Source organism: Styela clava, chromosome 1, assembly GCF_964204865.1.
Source record: "Styela clava chromosome 1, kaStyClav1.hap1.2, whole genome shotgun sequence".
Taxonomy (NCBI): Eukaryota; Metazoa; Chordata; class Ascidiacea; order Stolidobranchia; family Styelidae; genus Styela; species Styela clava.
In genome coordinates, this window is record NC_135250.1 from 22,795,876 (window position 1) to 22,817,755 (window position 21,880).

General features: G+C 34.6%; 1 protein-coding gene across 1 annotated transcript; it reads left to right on the forward strand.

Annotated features, from left to right (window-relative positions):
• The first annotated feature begins 1,450 nt into the window (after positions 1–1,450).
• Positions 1,451–20,505, forward strand: LOC120342515 (uncharacterized). The gene is made up of 11 exons (XM_039411385.2): positions 1,451–1,519; positions 2,426–2,772; positions 10,500–10,702; positions 13,717–13,926; positions 14,301–14,398; positions 15,503–15,671; positions 15,980–16,245; positions 16,523–16,739; positions 17,159–17,261; positions 17,352–17,494; positions 17,755–20,505. Exons 1-11 carry the CDS (start codon positions 1,456–1,458, stop codon positions 19,901–19,903), a joined length of 3,969 nt encoding a protein of 1,322 aa, XP_039267319.2. The 5' UTR covers positions 1,451–1,455; the 3' UTR covers positions 19,904–20,505.
• Positions 20,506–21,880: the final 1,375 nt, after the last annotated feature.

Below are 21,880 nucleotides of genomic sequence, written 5' to 3' on the forward strand. Positions count from 1 at the left end.
AACCCGCGACAGGTCACTTGCGCGTCGCTTACCGTAATCAAACAATTGGATTTCACAACTCACTCGCGGACTTCCGACGAAAACAAGTCTGTACACACTTCGATAGAAACGTAAGTGGTGTTTCTCTCGAGTTCGAACAACCAGGAATAAATTATTCTGGTAGTTGTAAATGGTGGCAATCCAAATTTTTAAATTGAAAAGCGGCAATACAAAATACTAAAAATAAAACGGAGAACACCATAAGTGTTGTTTTATGATGGTCCGCGACCGATTCAAAACGCTTTTTTTGACATTGCAAATCGCAAAATTTCTGGTGTCACCGTAGTATACGTACCAGGGCATTTCCCCTAGGATTCTTTGCTTTACTGCCTCCACATTGGTACGTACAGCACTGGAGCGCCGTAAGTGTTGTAAGAACAGCTCAAATTTGTCGAACTCACAAAAATACGAATATAAACAAAATATAATCGGGCACTTTACCACGCATTTTTGTGTCCACGGATTGTCATGGTATTTTCTGAGTAATATTGCTCTTATTTTGTCAACACAACCGCAGAATAAAAGAATCACAAATATGGATGGATTGAATATTTTATGCAACAGAAAAAATCATTGAAAAGTCGTATATGACGTATACGTGACGATTTCTTCAGAAGTTTTTCCGCGAGAATTTCAAGGCGATGAATACGTATTTTTGATTTACTAATATACTTAAAATATATTTTTAATAAGTACTAAATTAAGTTGTACATTCTAGAAATTTATAGCAAATAATAGGATTTTTCTAACGGCGATACCAAATTCGCAAGAGATCGCAAAAAATATGTTTCAAAACTGAATATAATTGTAAGTCGACGCAACCACGAGTTACCATGAAAACAATTAAATTAAAATAGGAAGACATTTTAAATTCTCGATAGAAAAGCCCATTATACACTAAAAACGTCGGCTCTTTTAACAAACGCGTAATTGCGGCGAATTTCCGATTTTAAAAATTCGTTAAGATTCTGTTGTGTTTGGTTTTATTGCTTTTTCGCACAGAGTACGGTTGCAATAAACGCACCTTGAGGCCGCAAAGGTTTTCGCCAGTGAGAAAATAGTTCGCGACCAAAAAATGTTGGGAAACGTTGCGTTAGTGTTATGCTCCGTCTTAGAATCTTACTTATAAAACATCAAATTCGCGGAGAAATCACCTACAGGAGACACCAACCTCGTGTGTTGTATTTCTCAAACTTTTGCTTCCTTCAACGTAATTGAAAACTGAACGCACCTGCGTAACATTTACTCGTACGTTTACGCGTCAGAAGACTTTTGAAATTCACGGTAGCGCTTGAATCATCGCCGAAAGCATTTTTTCTTAAATGCAAAATGAGGATTTTGAGTCAGGCGACTACATCAATCGATTTATTTAGTCTTAATTCTTAACCGCGACGGAGGCAGATGTTCCAACTGGACATGGGAATTATATATTTCGTGACGACTTTTACTTTTCTGGGATTGTGCTTTGTTTATTCAAATGGTGAGATTATTGTAAAAGATTTAGAAATATTTAATTTTCCAATGGCTATTATAAATACTAATTTAGAGTGTCTGTACTGTTTTCATGCCTTGTTACTGAAACAGTCATAAAAGAGTTAATATTGCACTGGAATATGGTTGGACTTCGTTACATCCTTAGTTGCGATTGTCTGAGTGACCTATCATTATAAACTAGAAACGTGTGCTCTAGTGGCCAACTGGGCAATATTTTTTTTATTAGGCTCATATAAAACTTTACATTTTCGGTCTATCTACAAGAAAACTCTATAATTTTGAAGTTTAAAAATAGTGTTTTGTGCCCACCTGACGACACCAAACGATGTATATTTTCAACCGCCGGCCTTCCCTAACTATTTACCTTGAACATTTTATAGTTTTATATTAGCCTTTCATTAATTTATAATTTTTAATTGGACGTGTCTATTGAATTTGTCAAATACACTGAGCCTCAGTCCTTTGAGCCCATTTCTACAAGAAAAACGATGCATTATCATGCATATTTAATGAATAAACGTTTATAGCTGAAGGTCGTTCATTTACTGTTACAAATGAATATATTGACCCTTCAACAACAGCCGTACTCGATGACAAATTAGTGAAGTAATAATCTTTAATAGTGACGTCATAATACCAAAATAATAATAGGGGTGTGCGCAATAATAATGTGTTGACATCATAATTACGTTATCGACATTTTTTGAAGCCATAAAAAGACAATGGACCGATAGTCCTTTATCATTATCACACCAGTAAAAAGTTCAATATAATGGATAGTTATATTGAAGGGTAGTTCAAATAGCGTTTTATTTAACCTATACATAACATTATAAAACGACATATTTATATGAGCTGAAAAATAATAGTTATTAATTTTGCATATTTTCAGGCGAGTTTACAAAAACGGAGAGATTTTCACAAAACTACGCGAACCACCACGAAGTGTCAACCGAAGTCATATTAGAGACTACAAAAAGTCGAAAAGATAATTCAGATGAAGAATTTGCATCAAGATATTTTAAAAAAAGTCCAAATTCATTTTGGGGAGATGCAGCTTCATTATCAACAAATCATCAACATAAAATATTCAAGAGATCTTTGGAAAAGGGCGGGGCTAACTCGATAGATAACGTCAAAACAGAAACCGATGAAAACCCAGGGGTCAAAGAGCAGGCTGATTGTCAGCACTGGCCTTACTTTCCGTGTGGGAACAGGAGACAATGCTTCACTTCTCAAGTAAGATAATAGTCAAATTTTTGAAATGCTTGCGCAAAAAACAATATTATATGTTTAAGTACATTGAAACGTAGTTAACTTAACAGCAAGCGGCAATTCATTCCTAGCTTTTTATTGACAAACAAGTGTTTCCTGGGTGGTCGTTACAGTAAATATTCTGCTATTATTTCTAACAGTAAATACAGCTCAAGGAAAAAATTTATATTTTTTCAATCATATATTGCCGAATTCATTATTGGATCGTTAGTAATACGCGTGTTTCGTTTATTATTCCGACAAGCTCTATTACTTATTTTCGCCGCATAGTAGTCAGTCAATTGACTGACCTAAAACCCTTTGTCATTTTTTATTATTCCTATTATATACAAAATAACAAGGCTAAATAATGCATGGTGCGATGTCAAGAGAGTCGCATGAAATTTTAATTTTCAATTGTTGATTTTTAAAAAGTAGTCATCGCTGCGATAAAAACAATGTATATGAATATGCAATGTAAAATTTTTCTTAAAATTATTTTAGTTTTCGGCAAATGATTTTGGTCATATAGAAACATTTGTTTTTGTCGTTGATTTGCTTCTAACTGATTGAAATTGAACGCCACAGAAATACACTACACAGATTAATGCTAGATTACCAAAATAATATGTATTTTTCATACAATTCCAAATGGGCTGACTCGCATGAGAATGAAAACGTGCCGGAAAAATCACCTAATATTGTCTACGTCGAATTTCTTTAACACATAAATAGGAATTTCTAATCATTTCACAACGCCATCCAAGTGATAGAAATGCAAAATGGAGTTATTTGTATCATTTGTAAAAATAAAAACAAACAACTGAATTTGGGGAAAATATAAATCTTATTTTCCCCGCGGTGCAGATATTGTAGGGTAGAAAGGACAAAGGAAAAACGAATCAGGAAAGTGTAAATGCCGCAAAGAATAAAATTTGTAAATAAGCTTCCAGAACACGAAATTTGAAGAGAATTGTATTCCTAAATTCTTCTCAAATAGGATACAATTTAATTCTCTTTAATAGACTTAAATGTTAAAGTGATCCGAATAATCAAAATGTCAATTCATAGGCCAATTCGATTCCGTTCATCAAAAAAGGTGTTTTAAAAAAATGAAGGAAATGTAGATTTTAGATCTTGAATTCTTTAACATCTCATCGAAATATTTGGTGAAACTTGCTTGAAACTATGATTAGTTACCAGACTGAAAAACGTCTATTTTTTTGTATTATTTTCAAATAATGTCTTCGAAAATTTTAACATCATCCCCTTCGTATTGAAACCCAGGAAATTTGATCTCTGCTCAACTGACAATTGACAACTATTTATTGAATATTTTACGTAATTATCATATATTTTCATTTCTTTTTTGTGTTTCATGATACTTACAAGCGGTGTTTTTTAGTGTGATTTTTAATAACCAAATTGGAAAACTTCAATATCGTTTGAAATTCTAACCTCGTTGTAAATATAGAACTCATTTATTACCCCTGAGATTATAACAAAATGGGTCATTTTGAATCAATGTACATCCAATTGTATCCATATTGTTCCATATTGACGCAAATAGCATCTATAGAAGTGGTTTTTGGACTTTCCAATTTTTTTCAACCCCTTTTTTGCTTTGAAAAAATGCATTTGTGATGGACAGGTTGCTTTATATTAAGATGGCACTGTAAGTGTGTTGGTCTTATAGCGTCATTGCTCAGATAGTTTAGGCATAAAACGCTTCGGAGTACAACTTTGCCATTCGCTGTCGTATGTATAAAGCCATACTTAAATAGTGGTCATCATACATTCTCCTTTTTCCGCTCAGTTTGCAATACCTGGTAAAGTTGAACTACGTTTTAAGTAAAACTAAACACGCAACAAACGTTTGGTTTTTGCGCTTTATTGTATTTTCTGCTTGTACATTTACATAACACACATAAAATCTCGATCAATTGTTTATTCCATCATTACTGAGTTATGCAAAAATTATTTACTGTGTGTTGAAAATACACAACAAACGTCTCCAAAATTTACCACCAATACCTTGGAAAACCTTTGGGTTAAAAAATACAGTTTACAAAATAGTAAAGTGCAAATAAATTTATGTACACTATTAGCACAAAGAAAGGCAGTTCATTTTTAATAGGTATTATGCATGTTGACTTTTCCCAGGCCCTTGACCGCTAAAACATAATGTCGCTAATGATGTTCGCAATTGCATTTTGTTCAAATCTCCGATTGTTTTCGTCACCGTGACATGTTATTTAAGCCGTAAAAATATTTATTTCGGTGTTTATTCTCCCTAAATCAGAAATTTTTCTCGACAAATGTTTTGTACGGGGAAAACGATGATAATCACTTTTTTCGTTCTCGCATGGAACCATGACACCTGTGAGGAAAATAGAAAATAGCCTTTTTTCAAATTTACGGTGAGTCCTTCAAGATCCGTCATTTCACCCCAAATTTTGCTGGTTTTACTACATTGGGGCGCTGTTTTATTCACACAAGCATGACTGGCACGTTACGTCTCTTCTTCATATTGTTTGCGAACTAGGGTCTCAGACAACTTACAGTATCCTATTGACCTTTTCCCGACCTTTGACCCCCAAAAAATTCTTCCTATATATACTTTACCATTGCAAAACTTTCGAGGCTATTTTAAGAGTGCTTTTGCGAGTTGGCGTCTATGTGTTTCAAACCATCATTATGATTCATCGCATACGACAATCTGATTTTTAAAACCACCGGTAAAAAAATTTAGCCTAGTCTATCACAGCTATATCTACACTAATTTTTCATTACTGCAATTAAATTAAAACTCCTAGAAAGACAGAGTGATCATTGAATTATCTGATTTATATTTAAGTTTCCGAAACACAACTGAAAACTACCGAATACAGTTCAAAAACGCGAAAACGAGGTAATGTTTACGACCACGCTTGAAAATCTGTCTGGGTGAAAAATGTGTCTGAGCGGATGCGAAAAGGGAACATTGTTACGTCACTTTTTGCATCTTGTTGATTGGCCAATGTCACGAAGTAAACAAGGAAGTCGTTGCTCGGGGAAAGGTCCATAAGTCGTGTGGGCCGGTATTGTGGTTGTGGTTATTGGAGCTAAATATTTTAGCATTTCTCAATTGTCTGGAAAATACTGCTGGCGAATACTTTGAAGTGATATATATACTGCAATTCTTGTACTCTAAATGCTCCAACTAACTACCGTAACTACTAATTCCTATTTGTTGAGCAGACTAGATCCTATTTGGGACTCTATTCCTTCCTGAAAATCACTCATCCGTGAATGCTCGCATTTTGCGTTATTCAGTTAATTATGAAATTACGTTAATTATGAAACTGTTATGGATAAATAGTATATATATATATACAGAATATATCTATCTATATATTATATAAACGTCCAAACGCAAGAAGAAAACTTACACACTCAAAAAGTAACCTATATGATGTCAGGAATAAATAGTTCATATAATATATGGCATTGTTGACTGTATTAATTCCTGTGAACATTTATCACACACTGCTATAAATTATACAATTGGGTATTTATTTATATGACGTCCAACAAAAATGAATGAGTCATGAACACTTTTTTAACGAATCGGTCCGGTACTTTTGTTTCAATCAGTCGAAAATCACATTTCATTCACTTAAATTAATGTCGCCATTGGAAATGGGACCAAGAGAAAATCTTTCCTCAAGGGCTACAGACAATCGCTTCTTGTCCCGCTAGGAGGGCCGGGTCCCAGTTTGAAGAACCCTTTGTCAACAAACAAATAATTCGGGATTTTGGCAGGTATTGCAATGGGTCAATAAGAACTATAACATGTAAGGGTCATCAGCTTTTTATCTTATTACTTGATTCAGTATATGATGTTAATCAATGCGTAAAACATCATATGACACTTTAGCTGGACATGTGCATAAAATTATAAACTTCATGAATCTCAATCCGAAATAGAATAGAAACATCCATATTTCTATATTCCTATATTTTGGTCAAAAATTGTTTTTTTTCCATGGTTATCTGTAAACGTATCACCGATTTGTTGTAACTTTCTTCTGAGTGAGTTTATGCGAACTGCTGCTATCTTTCTTTTGACATTACTTAGAATATAAAACATAACATTTTCTATTTACTGTTTATAGCATTGAAGAATTTTTTGGAAACTTATATCGATATTATCAACTGTTACATAAATAAATAACAGCCATTAATTGATTTTTGTGACATAAAGTAGCAAAATCCACACATTTTTGACTGTAAAGGGTGACAAATGTTGGAAAGTTTCAGATGAGGGTGAATAATTAATTACCTCCCGGGATATCTTGACTCCCTCGTGATAGCAGCCGTATGAGGTATCGACAAAACACCGCATCACATCGAAAGGTTAGGGACATATTACCACGCGCTAAAAGCATTAAGATTAATGTAATATGCATATTCTACCGGGCAATTTGAAACAAATTGACTTTTTATCAATATTATATGTGAAAGGTAAGATAATATCCAAAAAAATATATATTAAGCTGGACATATTCCATATATATATAGACTTAGTATGAATTATAAGTAATTTGCGATGTAAAGCTGTGCTATCTTACGAAGATCTTATTTTCCCCGAAGAATACATAAAAAGACTTTTTTTTAGCAGGAATCATTTTCAAATTACTGTAGGTTTACTGAATTTTTGCCTTGTGGGGCTCCCGCATGGCTCTAATAAATTTAATATTATTAATTCTTTGATACTATCAGCCCTTCTTCACGCTGAAGTGTCCGTCAAATGCATTGGGTCGATATTTCATAACTTGGATGGACATTAGTATAAAAATAGATTTATCTTTTGAAGTAAGATTTAAATAATGCAATTTGGGGTTTTTGAAATATGAATCAATAGGGTTAGAATACTGAAATTCTCACGCGGTAGCGTTCTAGAATGGAAAATATGGAAAAGGGGCAAAAAAATATCTATTTTTGACATCATTTTCTGTATGACATTTTTTGCCACAATATGTCGTATATACAAATACATCATTACATAAAATGAATAAATAAAATTATAAAGAACATTAATACGAAATTGATTTAACAGAAGTCAAAACCAGTCAACAGAAATTCAGGTGGAGATTCAATTTCACAAAATAAATGACTGTTAAAATAACATAAAACAGGCTCATAGCGTCCAGAAAATATAGGCATAAATATATTCAAATATTTAAACATATTCGTTCACTGAATATTGAAAAGATTTGTCCAGTAGGCTAAAATGAAACTTTTTCTAACAACAACAAGTTTTGGACATGAACAACAACGATTTAGCAAATGACTCCATTAGTTGTCTGCATGTTTATTTGGTTAACAGAGTTACAAATTCCAGTGAAATACCAAGGTATACTGAAACTATACAGATTTATACTGGTGCGAGACGTGACGCATTTCAAGTTGATAAGGCCAGGAAAAGAGTTATGAGTTAGTAAATTCTGTATAATTGAACTTCTTAGAAAAACACTTCTATTGAAAAAGTTTCTTCGTCTAGAACAGGGGTTCTCAACCTTTTTCTCCCGTGGCCCCTTTTCGTTGAACAAAATTTCTGTGGCTCATAAACTTTTCTATGCAAAGGAAAAACTACAAAAAAAACAAAATCTTTCCACAAAAAATGGACACTTTCACATTAATAATTACAATAAAAATTACCACTCAGTAGCAGAAAAGAGCATCATCATTCATTGCTGCTAAAATTAAATATATATAGTGACACAAATAAAATCAGCAATTTTTAACAGGTCTGTGGTGCACCACAAAATGTTTCAGTGAACCAGCAGTTGGACATGGTTGAAAACCGGTGGTCTAGTAATTCCAGAGGTTTGTAGAGTAAACATAGCCAGACAACATTCCGTAAAAGTGAAATAGTTTGCAGGTTGGGCGGCAATAAAGAGACAGCCATATTTAGTCTATATTCTCAGTCTGAAGTCTAAACAGTTGAAAACAGTTTCAGGCGCACTAGCCCACATATTAGAGCAGTCCTCCATGCAAGAGCGTATCAACGATGTGTACAAGTTATGTATTCACTCACGGGACAACTATTAACGTCGCGGTAAAAAATATACAAATTACATTGACGCATTTTAAAGGAACGGACGTTATATACTCATTCAAGTCAAGTTGACAAGTCCAATACGACAAAATTCAAATGATTCGGTCAAGATTTTTCACAGCATCCCAGGATTTGTATCCGGGTTAATATGACGATTGATCGACAAGAGTTTTTCGAGTTCAGGGAAACTTGTCCTTGGCACGCATACTGGATACCAGAGTCTGTATCCAAAACTTTAGCTAGCTCCAAACGGTGTTGTTTATCGTTTTCCACATAAAGATAACGAATAAAAAGTTTTATCGGAAGCATAAATTAGTAACTTGCAAATATTTATCAGTGAAGGTAAAAACTGAAAACAGTGTGTGCTAAGAAGGGAGATTGTTTTCAGGGCAAAATCTTACAAATGTTGCTTAAGTAGTTTAAACTCATTACACCTGTTTACAGCAAAATCAAGCTGTAATCGATTTTAATCCAGTCTACTTTGTTTAATATTTCAGACTATTTTTCTTCACTGAGATTATCTAGGATGACAGTAAATCTTGTCACTTTATTGCCAGAATATCTCGGCCTATATTTGTGTATTGTAAACAGATGTATGATCCGGTATCAGAAAAATAAAAAAATGCAACAAAAACTACAATATCCGAATTAGTTCAAGACCTCAAGTGCAATAATGGAACAAGTAGAATTAGTTTGACTGTTTTCCAAATCTCATTGATTTTTCATTCTAAAGATTAAAGTTTGGATTGGAAAATTCCTTAATTTATGTCACGGTCATTGCGGCGTCTCGTCGAATTCTAGTTTGCATCATTTTTAATAAATAATTAAAATAATTCGAAGTTTGGTGGTAACTTGATATTTCTAAATTGGAATAGTATTTTCTCATAATAATCTAGAAATATAAGACTTGCGGAAAAGATGCAAATTTCTGATTGATGTATGCAATATTTGAATGACCCACTTTTTATGATGAAATATATAACGATCATGCCCGATATATGAAAATGGATAAAATCAAAGTGTGTCAGCAGCAATTCACAAATGATCATGCTTAAATTATAAGACTTACAAAGATACAACAATGAAAATGCAACACAATTTTATTTATTACAATTTATGAAAGGAGGTGGCAGGTCGGTTATTTCGGGGAAATTTTAGTAAACACAATCTTATGACATGGTGTTTAAATCATTACCTGGAAAACGTCGTAAGGGATTAAATTGTTTTGACAAAAATTTCTCCTTGCTTATAACGTCGAATTAGAAGCATGCACATGCTAAGTGTGGCAAATAGTGGACCCATACCTACTTTTACATAAATTTTTCTTAGAGAAATACACCATGTTAAAATTGACTTCATGCTCTAAATTTTTGTCCCCGAAGTAAATTTCTCAAGCGTGCAATGAAATTAAGAAGAAACGCTATAAAACGATTTTATATCGATTTGGATATACACCATATGAGGACAGTTACAACTAAATGAATTTGACATGTGTTAAAATACGTATTAAAAAAATGCTATTAAAATCGATATAGGATTTTATGAAGTTATACTCATGCTAATAAAATTTTGGTAAAGTCTTCAAGTTATAAATGTGTTATTGTTACAGGAAATGTGTGATGGATATGATGATTGCAGCGACGCGACAGATGAATGTGAGAGTATGTGTACTCAGACATTTATTTGTAAAACGAGCAAAAAATGTATAGCACTCGTTCAATTTTGTGATGGAGTTGTCGACTGTGAAGATGGAAGTGACGAAGTTCTTGCTGATGCAGACGAACCAAATGGCTTTAGTGATGATAATGAAAGGTAACGGTATTGTCTGATATGATGAAACTTTTTCTCTGTGAAAAAATGGATTTTCTCAATATTTACTGGACCAATTGTTTGAAATTTTCAGTGATTTAAACATTGTAAAGAGGCTATCACTTCGATTTATTTCAAAACCATTTTTAGGCTCTAAGGAATTTGTTTTTCGTGTGCGATGACGTCATTTAATTGCGCACCTTGTGGCGGGTGGTTAGGGGGGGTCGTGAAGACTGCGGTATCGGTAGTACAATGTGGGAGATTGCATACCTGTTCTACTTCGTTTTGGCTATTGTGGCCATATATTTGAGCATTGCACTCTCGTTCAAAAATAATAATAATGTAGTTTCACCAGTTAAACTTTAAAAAACTCGGAACTTTTTTCGTCGTGGCCTTTGAAAAGCGTAAATGATTTTTTGAAAAGTTTAAAATTGTTTCGGACTTCCCGAAGTATGCGCACCAAGATGGCGCACAACCTGAATTCAGGTTGTGTACCAGGTTGGGGTTCAGGTTATGCGACATCTTGGTGCCCATACTTCAGGAGCACCATTGCTTCAACTTTAGTAATATAAATTATTTCTGAAATGGGCAGTAATTAGGCAGCATTTATTCTTACAAAATAAGATTTCCTGAAAAAAATATCATATAATAGAATCGAAGAATTTACACGTGGCATAAAAATTACAAGAACCCTGATATTGGTATTTGAATGAAAATTGAGTTGAAGTTGGTATCTATGTTAAAGCCACAATATTATTAATAAACTTCTTCAATTGGCTTCAATTTCAACCTCCGTTATATTAGTTATAGTTTTTAGTTAGGGTACAAAAAAAATATTTATTTAGTTCATCCATGGTTCAGCTGAAAATCGATTTTTTTTTTGTAAACCATAATGCGATTTCAGATATAAAATATATATATATATATATACAGACGGCTAAGTCATCATGCCGCTGTGAAAGGTCATCCGAAAAATACAACAAAATATATAACGAATACCAAGGATATTCAATTCTTTACTTGATTGTGCATAAATTTATGAAATGTTTCTAAATTCCCAGTGCGAATGGAGGCGGAAAAAGAACCGCGGACAATTTCATACTTTGAGGCCGTCCAGGAGTAATTTGAGCAAAACGGCTTTGGTGAATCACCATGCAAAACAAAATGCTGAATTATGCATATGAATCTAAAATACTGTGTTCCATAATTAGACAGCAAACATACATATTGAGTTAATCTTATCTTGGGATCATTGTAACAAAACACTAAAGGTTACACCGTATACATTATGAATAAGCAACAAGTAAACTTTCAAATTGAATTACCCCTGTCCTGATTGGATGCGCAACTTTCAAAACAACAATTTTCCTATTCGGACTAGAAAATAGCAATTGTTGAGCCGGTCTTAGGTGCTTCTACCTCACACATATGAGTAGTGGTCGCTACTACCTCAAGAGTGTTGCCTGCCTAAATCTTTACAGTTGTTTACAGCGTGAAAAATTACCTAAACGTTTGAACATGGAGAATTAGGGTATTGAAAACTAGCTACGTGTGTCGTGGAAATAAAAAAATTGAATAAAAAATGCAATATGCAAAATTTGATGTTTATCAGTGGATTTTTGTGGCATAATTTAAATTTTGTTGACTTAAATGCAACGTACAACGTTCAATAATAAATTTATTAATTTTTATATGAAAAGAAGACTTTTCATGGGCTAATCTTGACTTTCATTCAAAAACAATTCGTTATAATTTCAATGTAAGTTCGGTTTGGAAGACAAGGAGATTATGGATAGCCTAAAACCATAACCGAAATCATTTACTCGTGTTTCGAATTCCACAATTTTATTTACAAATTTTTAATTTTCATTATTCGATTTTTGTGACAAATTTTATTCGATTTCAATTGTGTCTTAACGTAGACAGCTGAAATGAATTGTCTCAGCTCATTTTAAAGATAAAATTAAGCTGATACATTTTAAATTTCGTTTGAATAATTTATGTATTTGAAGGCGACTTGTCGTATTTTAGGAAGAATCTAGACAATAAAAATAGGTAAATTGAATCGTAAATTGAAGTAATTGTCATCATTCGTCTGGTTGAAATCGAATCCAAACAATACGCATATTTACCAAGAAACGGGAGTGTAATTTTACTGAAACTTCGCACTTTTTTAAAGCAAACAAAAACATATTTTTTAAAATTTTTGTGTTACGAAATTTAAACACGCAGAATTAATAAATATGAATACATTAAAACGTTAATCAATGTAAATACAGCCCTGGTATGACGCCACGAAATAAGTTTCGTAAAATTAATTACATTAAATATCTTTCAAGCTATAACAGAATTCAGTGTGATGTAATCGACAAATTCAGATTTCTTGTTCCAAACTATTTTATCCAATATAAATTGATTTTTGTATCCACATCCCATTGTAGAAAAGTTTCTATAATTGATAACCCAATTTCCAACGAATTGCGAAATGAACTACTTACATATACTGGAAGCTAATTCCATTTAGTAGCGGCGGCATAATGTCAATATGTGAGACTGTTTGGCAAAGTTGTCAGTGATGACATAATCGAGTCATGAACTTTAAAATAACAAAATTTCCAAACTTGTTCTGATTTGAAGTTTGGACAAGAAAATATGGCTTGCAATCGATCGTTACATCAGTGTTTTGCGCTTTTTGCAGCCGGGGGTGAGGGGGGGGGGTCTATTACTATTACGTGACAATACTACGAGACGCATCATTAATTTTAGAAAAATGGTTACCCCGCTGTCGAGTCGCTGAATCTTCGGATAACATAATATGTAAATCAATTGGTACGAAATACGTGACACAATTTCCTCCCTTTTGGGTATAATCAAAAGTGCATATGGAAGTCACATTTAGTCCTCCCACTAATTGTCTCTGTCAGAATATTCCGCAAATGCACTCTCCATACTAAATTTGAAGTTTTCTTTCTCTCCTTCATAAAAAATCCTATACTGCATTTTCTTTTTATTTCAAGTTTTGTGTGTGCAAACCTTTGGACCTTAAACTCCACTAGGCAACGTACAGAAACTAAGACACGAAAACACCATCGTCATAATAATGTGCGGCGAAGGTGTCGTCTCCCACTGGAATATGTTTGTGATGGAATCAATCATTGTGGGGATCATGTTGATGAATGCCATCCACGATGTGGAGAGGAATCCCATTTCTCATGCGATAATAACAGGTGAAATGTTACGTTATTAAAAATAAATTAATGAGCAGATTAATAAATAACAGATCGGCCATCGTGAAAGCGCAATATTCGTCAAGTAAACTATAAATTTTCCTGGTCCGTGTTCACATTAAGCTATAGGAGGTATAAGGATTTTATTTAAATTGAAGGCGAAATTTTTTACTATATTGTCCTAACAGTATTGACGTGGCATATTATAAATTTTGGATACGAATCCCACACCACAGTAAGGGTGTGATAATTTGGGTCGTTTAAGCAGAACTTCAGAAATTTTGTTTTTTAATGAGATGTTTGAGTGACTGCTTTTCTAAAACTGTTTGAAGCTACGTTTGAAAAATACCATATGAAAATTATCCTCATTTTAGATGCATCGCAGCGAAGCATCGGTGCGATGGTCGTGATGATTGTGGCGACGGTTCGGATGAATGCACTGATTGTCAGTCTATATTTCAGTGTGAAAATGGTAAGCCTGAGATATTGAAGTTATTGACTTAATCCCGTCATGTAGAAGAAATTTTATAACGAGTACTGTATAAGGCAATAATAATATCGTTTCGTGAATAAGAGAGCAGTGCTAATTATATGGACACGAAGGTATAATAACAACCAAAATTTCAGCCCAATCTGGAATGAATTGTATCGGTTGGTATATGAATGTGTCCACCAGAGCCATATAATGGTAATTATAGATTTAGGATGCAATATCGGGACCCGCAGGAAAAAGCGGTGATGGACTTCTAGCGGGTTCTCCATTATTACGTGCTTAACATTTGAAATCGTTTGGTCCTTTAGTTGAATGGAAGATATATTATTCCTCAACATCACGTTTTGCAAAACGATCAACTGGTCCACTCCGTGGTCAATAACAGACGTTTAAATTATATTCAGTAATTGAATCATGTTCTTGTTAATCCAAATATCATACATTATTCAGTTATAGTAAAATGTAACATGATAAAATCTGCTGACAACGTGGAACATTTCATTCCCACAATTTCTATTTTGATATTTGAGCAGTTTTACCTTTTAGACTAATTGCATCGTGGTTTAATATTGTTTCACTGTCGTACTTTGTAATTAAAGTGAGTAACCGAAAATTAACTGGCATCGATATATTGTTATAGAGTTATATGATTTGTTTCATATCAGGTTGAATATTCGGTACCGACATTATCAAGTCCCTAGGGCTGCCATGATACTCAATACACGACATAATAAGAAATAGGCCAATAACTAGATAAAGGTCAGCTCAACTTAACCCCAAATTCATTGGACACGAGGTCGATCTAAAGATCGGTTTGGTATTAAGTTGTTGTTTTTAGTATTCTTCTTTTTCTTGTTGTTGTGAAAAAATCACTTTTTTTATCAAATAGACCAATTGCTTTCAAATTTTCAGTGTTTAAAGATTGCTGTTGTCGCTACAAGTCCATTAGTTTTATATACTTTTCAAAACGTTTTCTGGGCTTCATGGGATTCGTTGGCTTTTGTGTCTTCGTCTTGGCTTTTGTGTCCATATATTTGAGCATTGATATCTTGTTACTAAATTTTTTCATGTCAACTTTTCAAGGAGCGTGTATCCCACAAGCTAGTTTCTGTGATGGGAAGATTGATTGTAAAGATGGAAGCGATGAAATGTATTCATCAAATAATTTGTCAACGTACGGTAACGGCACTCCCGTTGTAGTCTGCAACAATCTGCGAAACTTGGTTAAAATGGAATGCGTACTTCCTTCGAGGTAGGTTATCCTATGACCTATTTGATTCAATTGCACAACAAGAGGTGCATGTCGAGGCAACTATACACGAGTTTCACACACTAGGCTTTAATGTACTTAAAACATTAGCAGTACACAAATGATAAAGCACCAACAAACATACCTCAGATAAAAAAAATACCACAACGAAGTTGAGAATACCAAAATATGCGATACAAATTAACACAGAGCAATGCTCAAACATATGGAATTACGTTATTGCAAATACATGTAGTATAAATTGTCGTTTATTCACCCATATTACTTCAAAAACGAAATTATCATTTCAGGTACATTTGCGATGGGTATGAACATTGTTTCTACCGAGAGGATGAATGTGTAGAGAGTTGCCCATATTCATTCAAGTGCAAAAACGGCAATTGCATTGTTAAGAGTTCACTGTGTGACGGAATGGATAACTGTGGTGATATGTCGGACGAATGTGGCGAAGGTTGTCCAAACGTTTTCCACTGTGATAATGGTCGTTGTCTCTCACTGGACCGGTTTTGTGACGGAAACGATGATTGTGGTGACGGGACAGATGAAACTATCAAAGGTACAAATGTCAAAGATTATTTTTTTTTAAAATGTGTTATATCTTCACTTACGTATGCTGTATGTATTAATACTTAATTTTTCCACCTCACGACGAACAAAAATTTGCACGAGTAAGTATTCAAAATAGATGTGTGAGCGCATTGGTTTGAAAGGATCTGGAACAGCCTACTAAAATCAGGTAGGCCTATTCGAAAATGTCCAGACATATCCATGAATACTATACCCATATTTTGGAGTTCACAAAATTTACACTATATATATATTTCATTGTTCAGATTCAAGTCAAACTTCATCTGGCCTGTTCTGTTCAAATATCGTATCAAGTAGCACAAAAACATGTAAGCTGCCGTCAAGATACATTTGTGACGGAAAGGATCAATGCAAAAATCGATTAGACGAATGTCAGGACAACTGTGAACGGAGTTTCTTCTGCGACGGGGGAGAGAAATGTATATCAAGAAATAACATTTGCGATGGGTTGCCAGAATGCATGTAGGTTCATATGATATGTACTCAGTATTACTTGACCAGCATTTTTGTAGGGTTGAATGAGGGGCCATAATGTCCGTGTTTATGGTGTCTGTATATTTTTTATGTTCATATGGTATTATGCTTACCCCTTATCCGATTGTTTTGTCGGGTCTGACCACTTTGCTGACATCCGAATTTGTATTATTAGACTCCTATCAACCATAATATGTTCTAGCGAAAATACATCTTTTGCTCTCTTATTGGCTTTAGAGTCGGAAGTTTTTTGGATATGTCTGCTGCTTCTAAACTTCCAAAATTTATTTTGCTATTCCAAGTGTCGAGTTGCTGTTTTAAATAAATAACCAATCCAGAATCCTGTGTCGTCTTATCTAACAAACACAGTAGCAAAACTTTGACACAATGTTGTCCCACTATTTTAGAGATGCAACTGATGAATTGAAGACAACAAATCTACCTGCGATTCGCGGATTCAAATGTCGCGTTAGTAGACTTGGTGAAAGCCGACAATGTGTTCTTCCTCAGGTAACTGTGATAATGGTTTCTGCCTAAAAAACTATTTAAAATTAAATACCGGCTTGAAATAATTATGATGTTCTGACTCGATGTTTTTAGGAATTTGTCAATGATGACATTAGTGATTGTGAAAATGATGTTGATATCTGTGTCGGATATAAGATTGGCAATTTTTCTTTATTACACCACAATGAATCCAATTGCGTCAAATGCTTGAGTTCCAGCGTCATTATTGCAAAAAGGTTTGAATATTATATTTCTCCTGTTTTTTCTATCAATGTGCTTAGGATAAATTCTATCATTATGTACACATGTTATTTATGATTAAATTAGGCAGAAGAAATTGGGGACGAAATGGGAATTGATGGGAAAACTCATGCTGCACACACGATTTCTTAGACACGACAAATTTAGATATCGACTCACTATATCAAATGGATACAGTTGAGTTGCAGTTGTTCTGTAAACAAAATTGAAAATTTTCTTTCTCATTTCGTTACAGTCAGATTTGTGATGGTGCTTTCGACTGTCCAGATTTATCAGATGAATGTCTTTGTCAAGATGTAAAGGCATCATTGGTGTGTGAAAAAACTTGTTTTGGAAAAGTTGAAAAGTGTATGTGCCCCATAGGCAAATTGCCATGCTTACTACCACCTGAAGACAAACAAGAAGAGCTATTTGAACTTCTGTGGAGAAGAGATCACTTGATTTCAGATCCAAATGATGTCAATTGCATAGAAATCAGCCAATTTTGTGATGGTAAAGTTCATTGCGCAAATGGGGCGGATGAAGTCGCATGTGGCCTTTCAGCAGACTGCAGTGACTTTTCCGTGCCAACAAAATCGAACGTTCGTCAAGCTACCAAGTCTTGTAGTCCAGACCATATTTGTACAAAGCACATGCTAAGAAATCCATGGACACCAAAGCACGCGGTGGCTTGTGACGACACACCAGAATGTTTCGATTTGGAAGACGAATGTGCATCAGGTTGCGCAGAACCTCTTCCTCTATATTGTAAATTTAGAAACTATGACGGATTTTTTGCTTGTCCCGAATCAGGAATACTTCCTGGTCTTAAAGTTTGTGACGGAGTGGGAGATTGTGATCAAAGTAAACAAGACGAAAAGGCATGTCCGGGTAGATTCTACTGCCATTCAGGGGATGTGATAAGTGTACCTGATACACGTAAATGCGATTTCAAAATTGATTGTAAAGATGCATCTGACGAACTCAATTGTACAAAATCGCACTTTTACTGTGAGGGAGGAGATCCAATTTTCGTACCATTACGGAGGAAATTCGATGGAAAAGATGATTGTGCAGACGGAAGCGATGAATGTCCCGCAGATTCTTTCGAAGACTCGATGTTTTCTTCGCTTGAGCATCTCATTGACAATGTATTTTTGAATATCATGGTTTGGGTAATGGGAGTATTGTCAGTTGTTGGAAATACATCGGTTCTCATTTTTACATTGAGGTCAACAGTATTTCAAAAGCAAAAACTCACAAACGTAGCAGTGATTTACAATTTTTTGGTATTCAACTTGGCATTAGCAGATATGATAATGGGAAGTTTTCTTCTTGCTTTGGGTGCAAAAAACGAAATGGTATCTGGAACATATTGTCGCGAAGACAAACATTGGCGTTCCGGGAGTACTTGCACCGCTCTTGGTATGATGGCCACGATTTCAAGTGAAACTTCAATTGCCATGCTGGCTATATTATCGTCTTATCGACTTTGCTGCGTGGTAAGGCCAATCCAAAGCAGAGATTTTCGTTTGGGAACAGCTGTATTGATAGCAGGATCTGTTTGGTTTATCGCAATCCTTGTTGCAACTATTCCCATAATTCCATATTTTGCTAACTACTTTGTAAACAAGGTTTGGCTCTCTCCGAATCCATACTTTGTTTCTGATGTGGTCAACAAAAGTACAATGAAGACATTTATTCAAATACTTGATTCTTACTCACCCAACTATACAAATAACATCACTTATGCCAGTTTCGAATGGAGTAGGGTTGATGAGAGTTTAAGTCAGTTAGACCCGTCTTACAAGACTTTGGGTTTCTTTGGCTATTACAGCACGCACGCTGTCTGTTTGCCCAAGATATTCGTAACTCACGGCGAACCGGCTTGGGAATATTCGTTCGTCCTTACTACAGTAAACTTCCTGACTTTTATTTACATCGTTGTGGCCTACATGATGATGTGGCGTCCTGGACCAATGAATAAAACAAGTTCAGTAACGTCGAGATCGGGTAAAGCGACGAGAAACATGCAGAAGCGCATCGCCGTTCTCGTAGCATCAGACTTTGCTTGTTGGGTTCCGACATGCATGATTGGATTTCTCTGCCTTGCCGGAGTAGATGTTTCAGATACTGTGTACGCCCTTGCGGCTATCATACTTCTACCGATTAACAGTGCGTTAAATCCTATTTTATACTCGAACGCACTTCAAGGTGTTTGGAGAACAATTTCTAGAGTCGTTGGTTGTTGTAAAACGAATTTAATGAAAAGATATTCTATGTTTTCCAAAGACCGTCTTCACCGATCACCACCGTCGACTCCTGAAGCAGACAGTCTGCAACATGCCGTAGAAAAAACGGAAGACGTTGAGGACATAGAACTGATGGACAATACGCAATTATAAGAAGGGGCTTGTGTTGTATCATTTTCCATTTCAATGTATGAGTATTGAGTTTTGAATCTTCTTCCAACTTTTTTTGCGATAAAATTATAACGAAATAAATGAAATTCGTACAGAATTTTGCTGTGGCTCTCCCCAAGAAAACTGACATAATATAACACAGTCATGATATTGTATGATTAGAATTTGTAGATGAATTCGTAAAGAATCAAGTTATTTCCTGACCGTATGGCTTTTGTTGAGTTGTTTATCATGTCCTTAGAAAATATGCGAGCGCATGAAATCTTTCAAAATGGAAGACAAAATTTTCGATACACAAGGAAACCGTAATGGTTCGCTGTTTATTTAACTTGTCCAGTTATTCGATATTTTGGGTATGAAATCCACGTTTTAAAATGTATCTTAATATGAGATTGAGATGATATATCAAGAAAAGCCGAATACAACATTGTTGATCTGCACATGGGGACATAATTTAAGATAACATTGTCTGAGCACAGAAAAACAGAGTCAGTAATTTGAAAAAATATCGTTATTTTCATAAATATCACCGCGCAAGGTCTACGGATAACATATATGGGTGATATGACCAGTGGTGGAATTCAAATTTTTTGTCAGCCGGTTCCATCACAAAAGTCATATTTTTTAGCAAATAAACTGCTTATTTTTAATTACTTCCTAATTAACATTTCAAAATAATGATTAAGTAGGCCTAAGCATCATTATGTCAAACTTAGCATCGAAATTTTTGATGATGTTGAGAATTGTCTATATTACTGTATATACCTCCTCAATCCCATCACTGCTAACAGCCACACTGAAAAGCAGCAGTCGTCTCATGAGTCATGACTAGTACATACGCAACAATTCAATTTTAAGACAAACAATCACAAATGGAAAATTACTACAATTATGAAAATTAACACAGTGTATAACTGTCACGTGCGAACTTGATCTCAAAAATCGACTTGTCAGTTATGATGCAAAAATCCATTGACAGTGTAATGCTAACCGGTTCGATGACCTCATAAAATTCCCTGAGACGGTTCTATAGAACCAGCTGAATCCCACCACTGGATATGACAGAACGAAACTTTTCAAAACTTAATGCAGTATCATTTAAGGAAATTTAGGGCAGTTAATGGAACGGTCTGGCTCCAGTTATTTTGATAACTCGCGAATAAGTTGCCGTCATCATCTAATTATGATGACACTGTAGAACTCTGCACTTTCAAGTGACATCGACATCGTGACATATTTGCCATTGGTTGCCAAAGCAGTATACGCTAAATACCACGCAAAATCTACAAATATATCACGGTTATTTGATGGGCTAAAATAAGCTGAAGTGAACATTCATTTTTATATAATATTCAGACTTTTAAGTAACAATAAGGCGATTATATAAAATGAGCATGCTCTTCTAAATTACTCATTTCCTGTAGTAGTCACAAATTTAATAATTTTCTTACATCCGCGCATCTTTAGGTCGTGTCAAAGCAATCAAATTATTACACGCAAAGAATGTGCACTTTGTCAAGTACAAGGTACAAGTAAGAAGGCACAAATCTTTCTGGTCTGTGCGTTCACACTGTGATTCGGGCGAGTCGCGACTCAGTGAGAAATAATCGGCTTGAGATTTTGACCTATGGCACCCGATTCCGTTTTACGTAAAGAATTGTTTTTGATTAGATAGTAGATAAATTCGAGCAAATATTGTTAATATTGATCTGTGCTATTTATCAGAGAAGATTGAGAGAGAAAGGAATGGGGAAAGATAGGAGAATTTATTCACATCGAACTACAATACTTTCATTAGCTTCAACTTCTAAAAATGTTGTAGCCCACTTCCGAAGAATAGGAAAAGTAAACATGAGGGGACAATGTAATTGCTGCCCTACATAGATCCGTAGGACATCTGCAATATATATATCTTACGATAATAGGATAAGTTCCATGAAAAGAAACTATGATGTGAAT

Bases quoted from the DNA above. Each gene is read 5' to 3' on its own strand.
- LOC120342515 (XM_039411385.2), top strand. From the start codon at position 1,456: ATGGGAATTATATATTTCGTGACGACTTTTACTTTTCTGGGATTGTGC. The intron at 10,703-13,716 runs GTAACGGTATTG...TTTTATTTCAAG, and splicing joins TTTAGTGATGATAATGAAAG to TTTTGTGTGTGCAAACCTTT. The intron at 17,262-17,351 runs GTAACTGTGATA...CGATGTTTTTAG, and splicing joins GACAATGTGTTCTTCCTCAG to GAATTTGTCAATGATGACAT.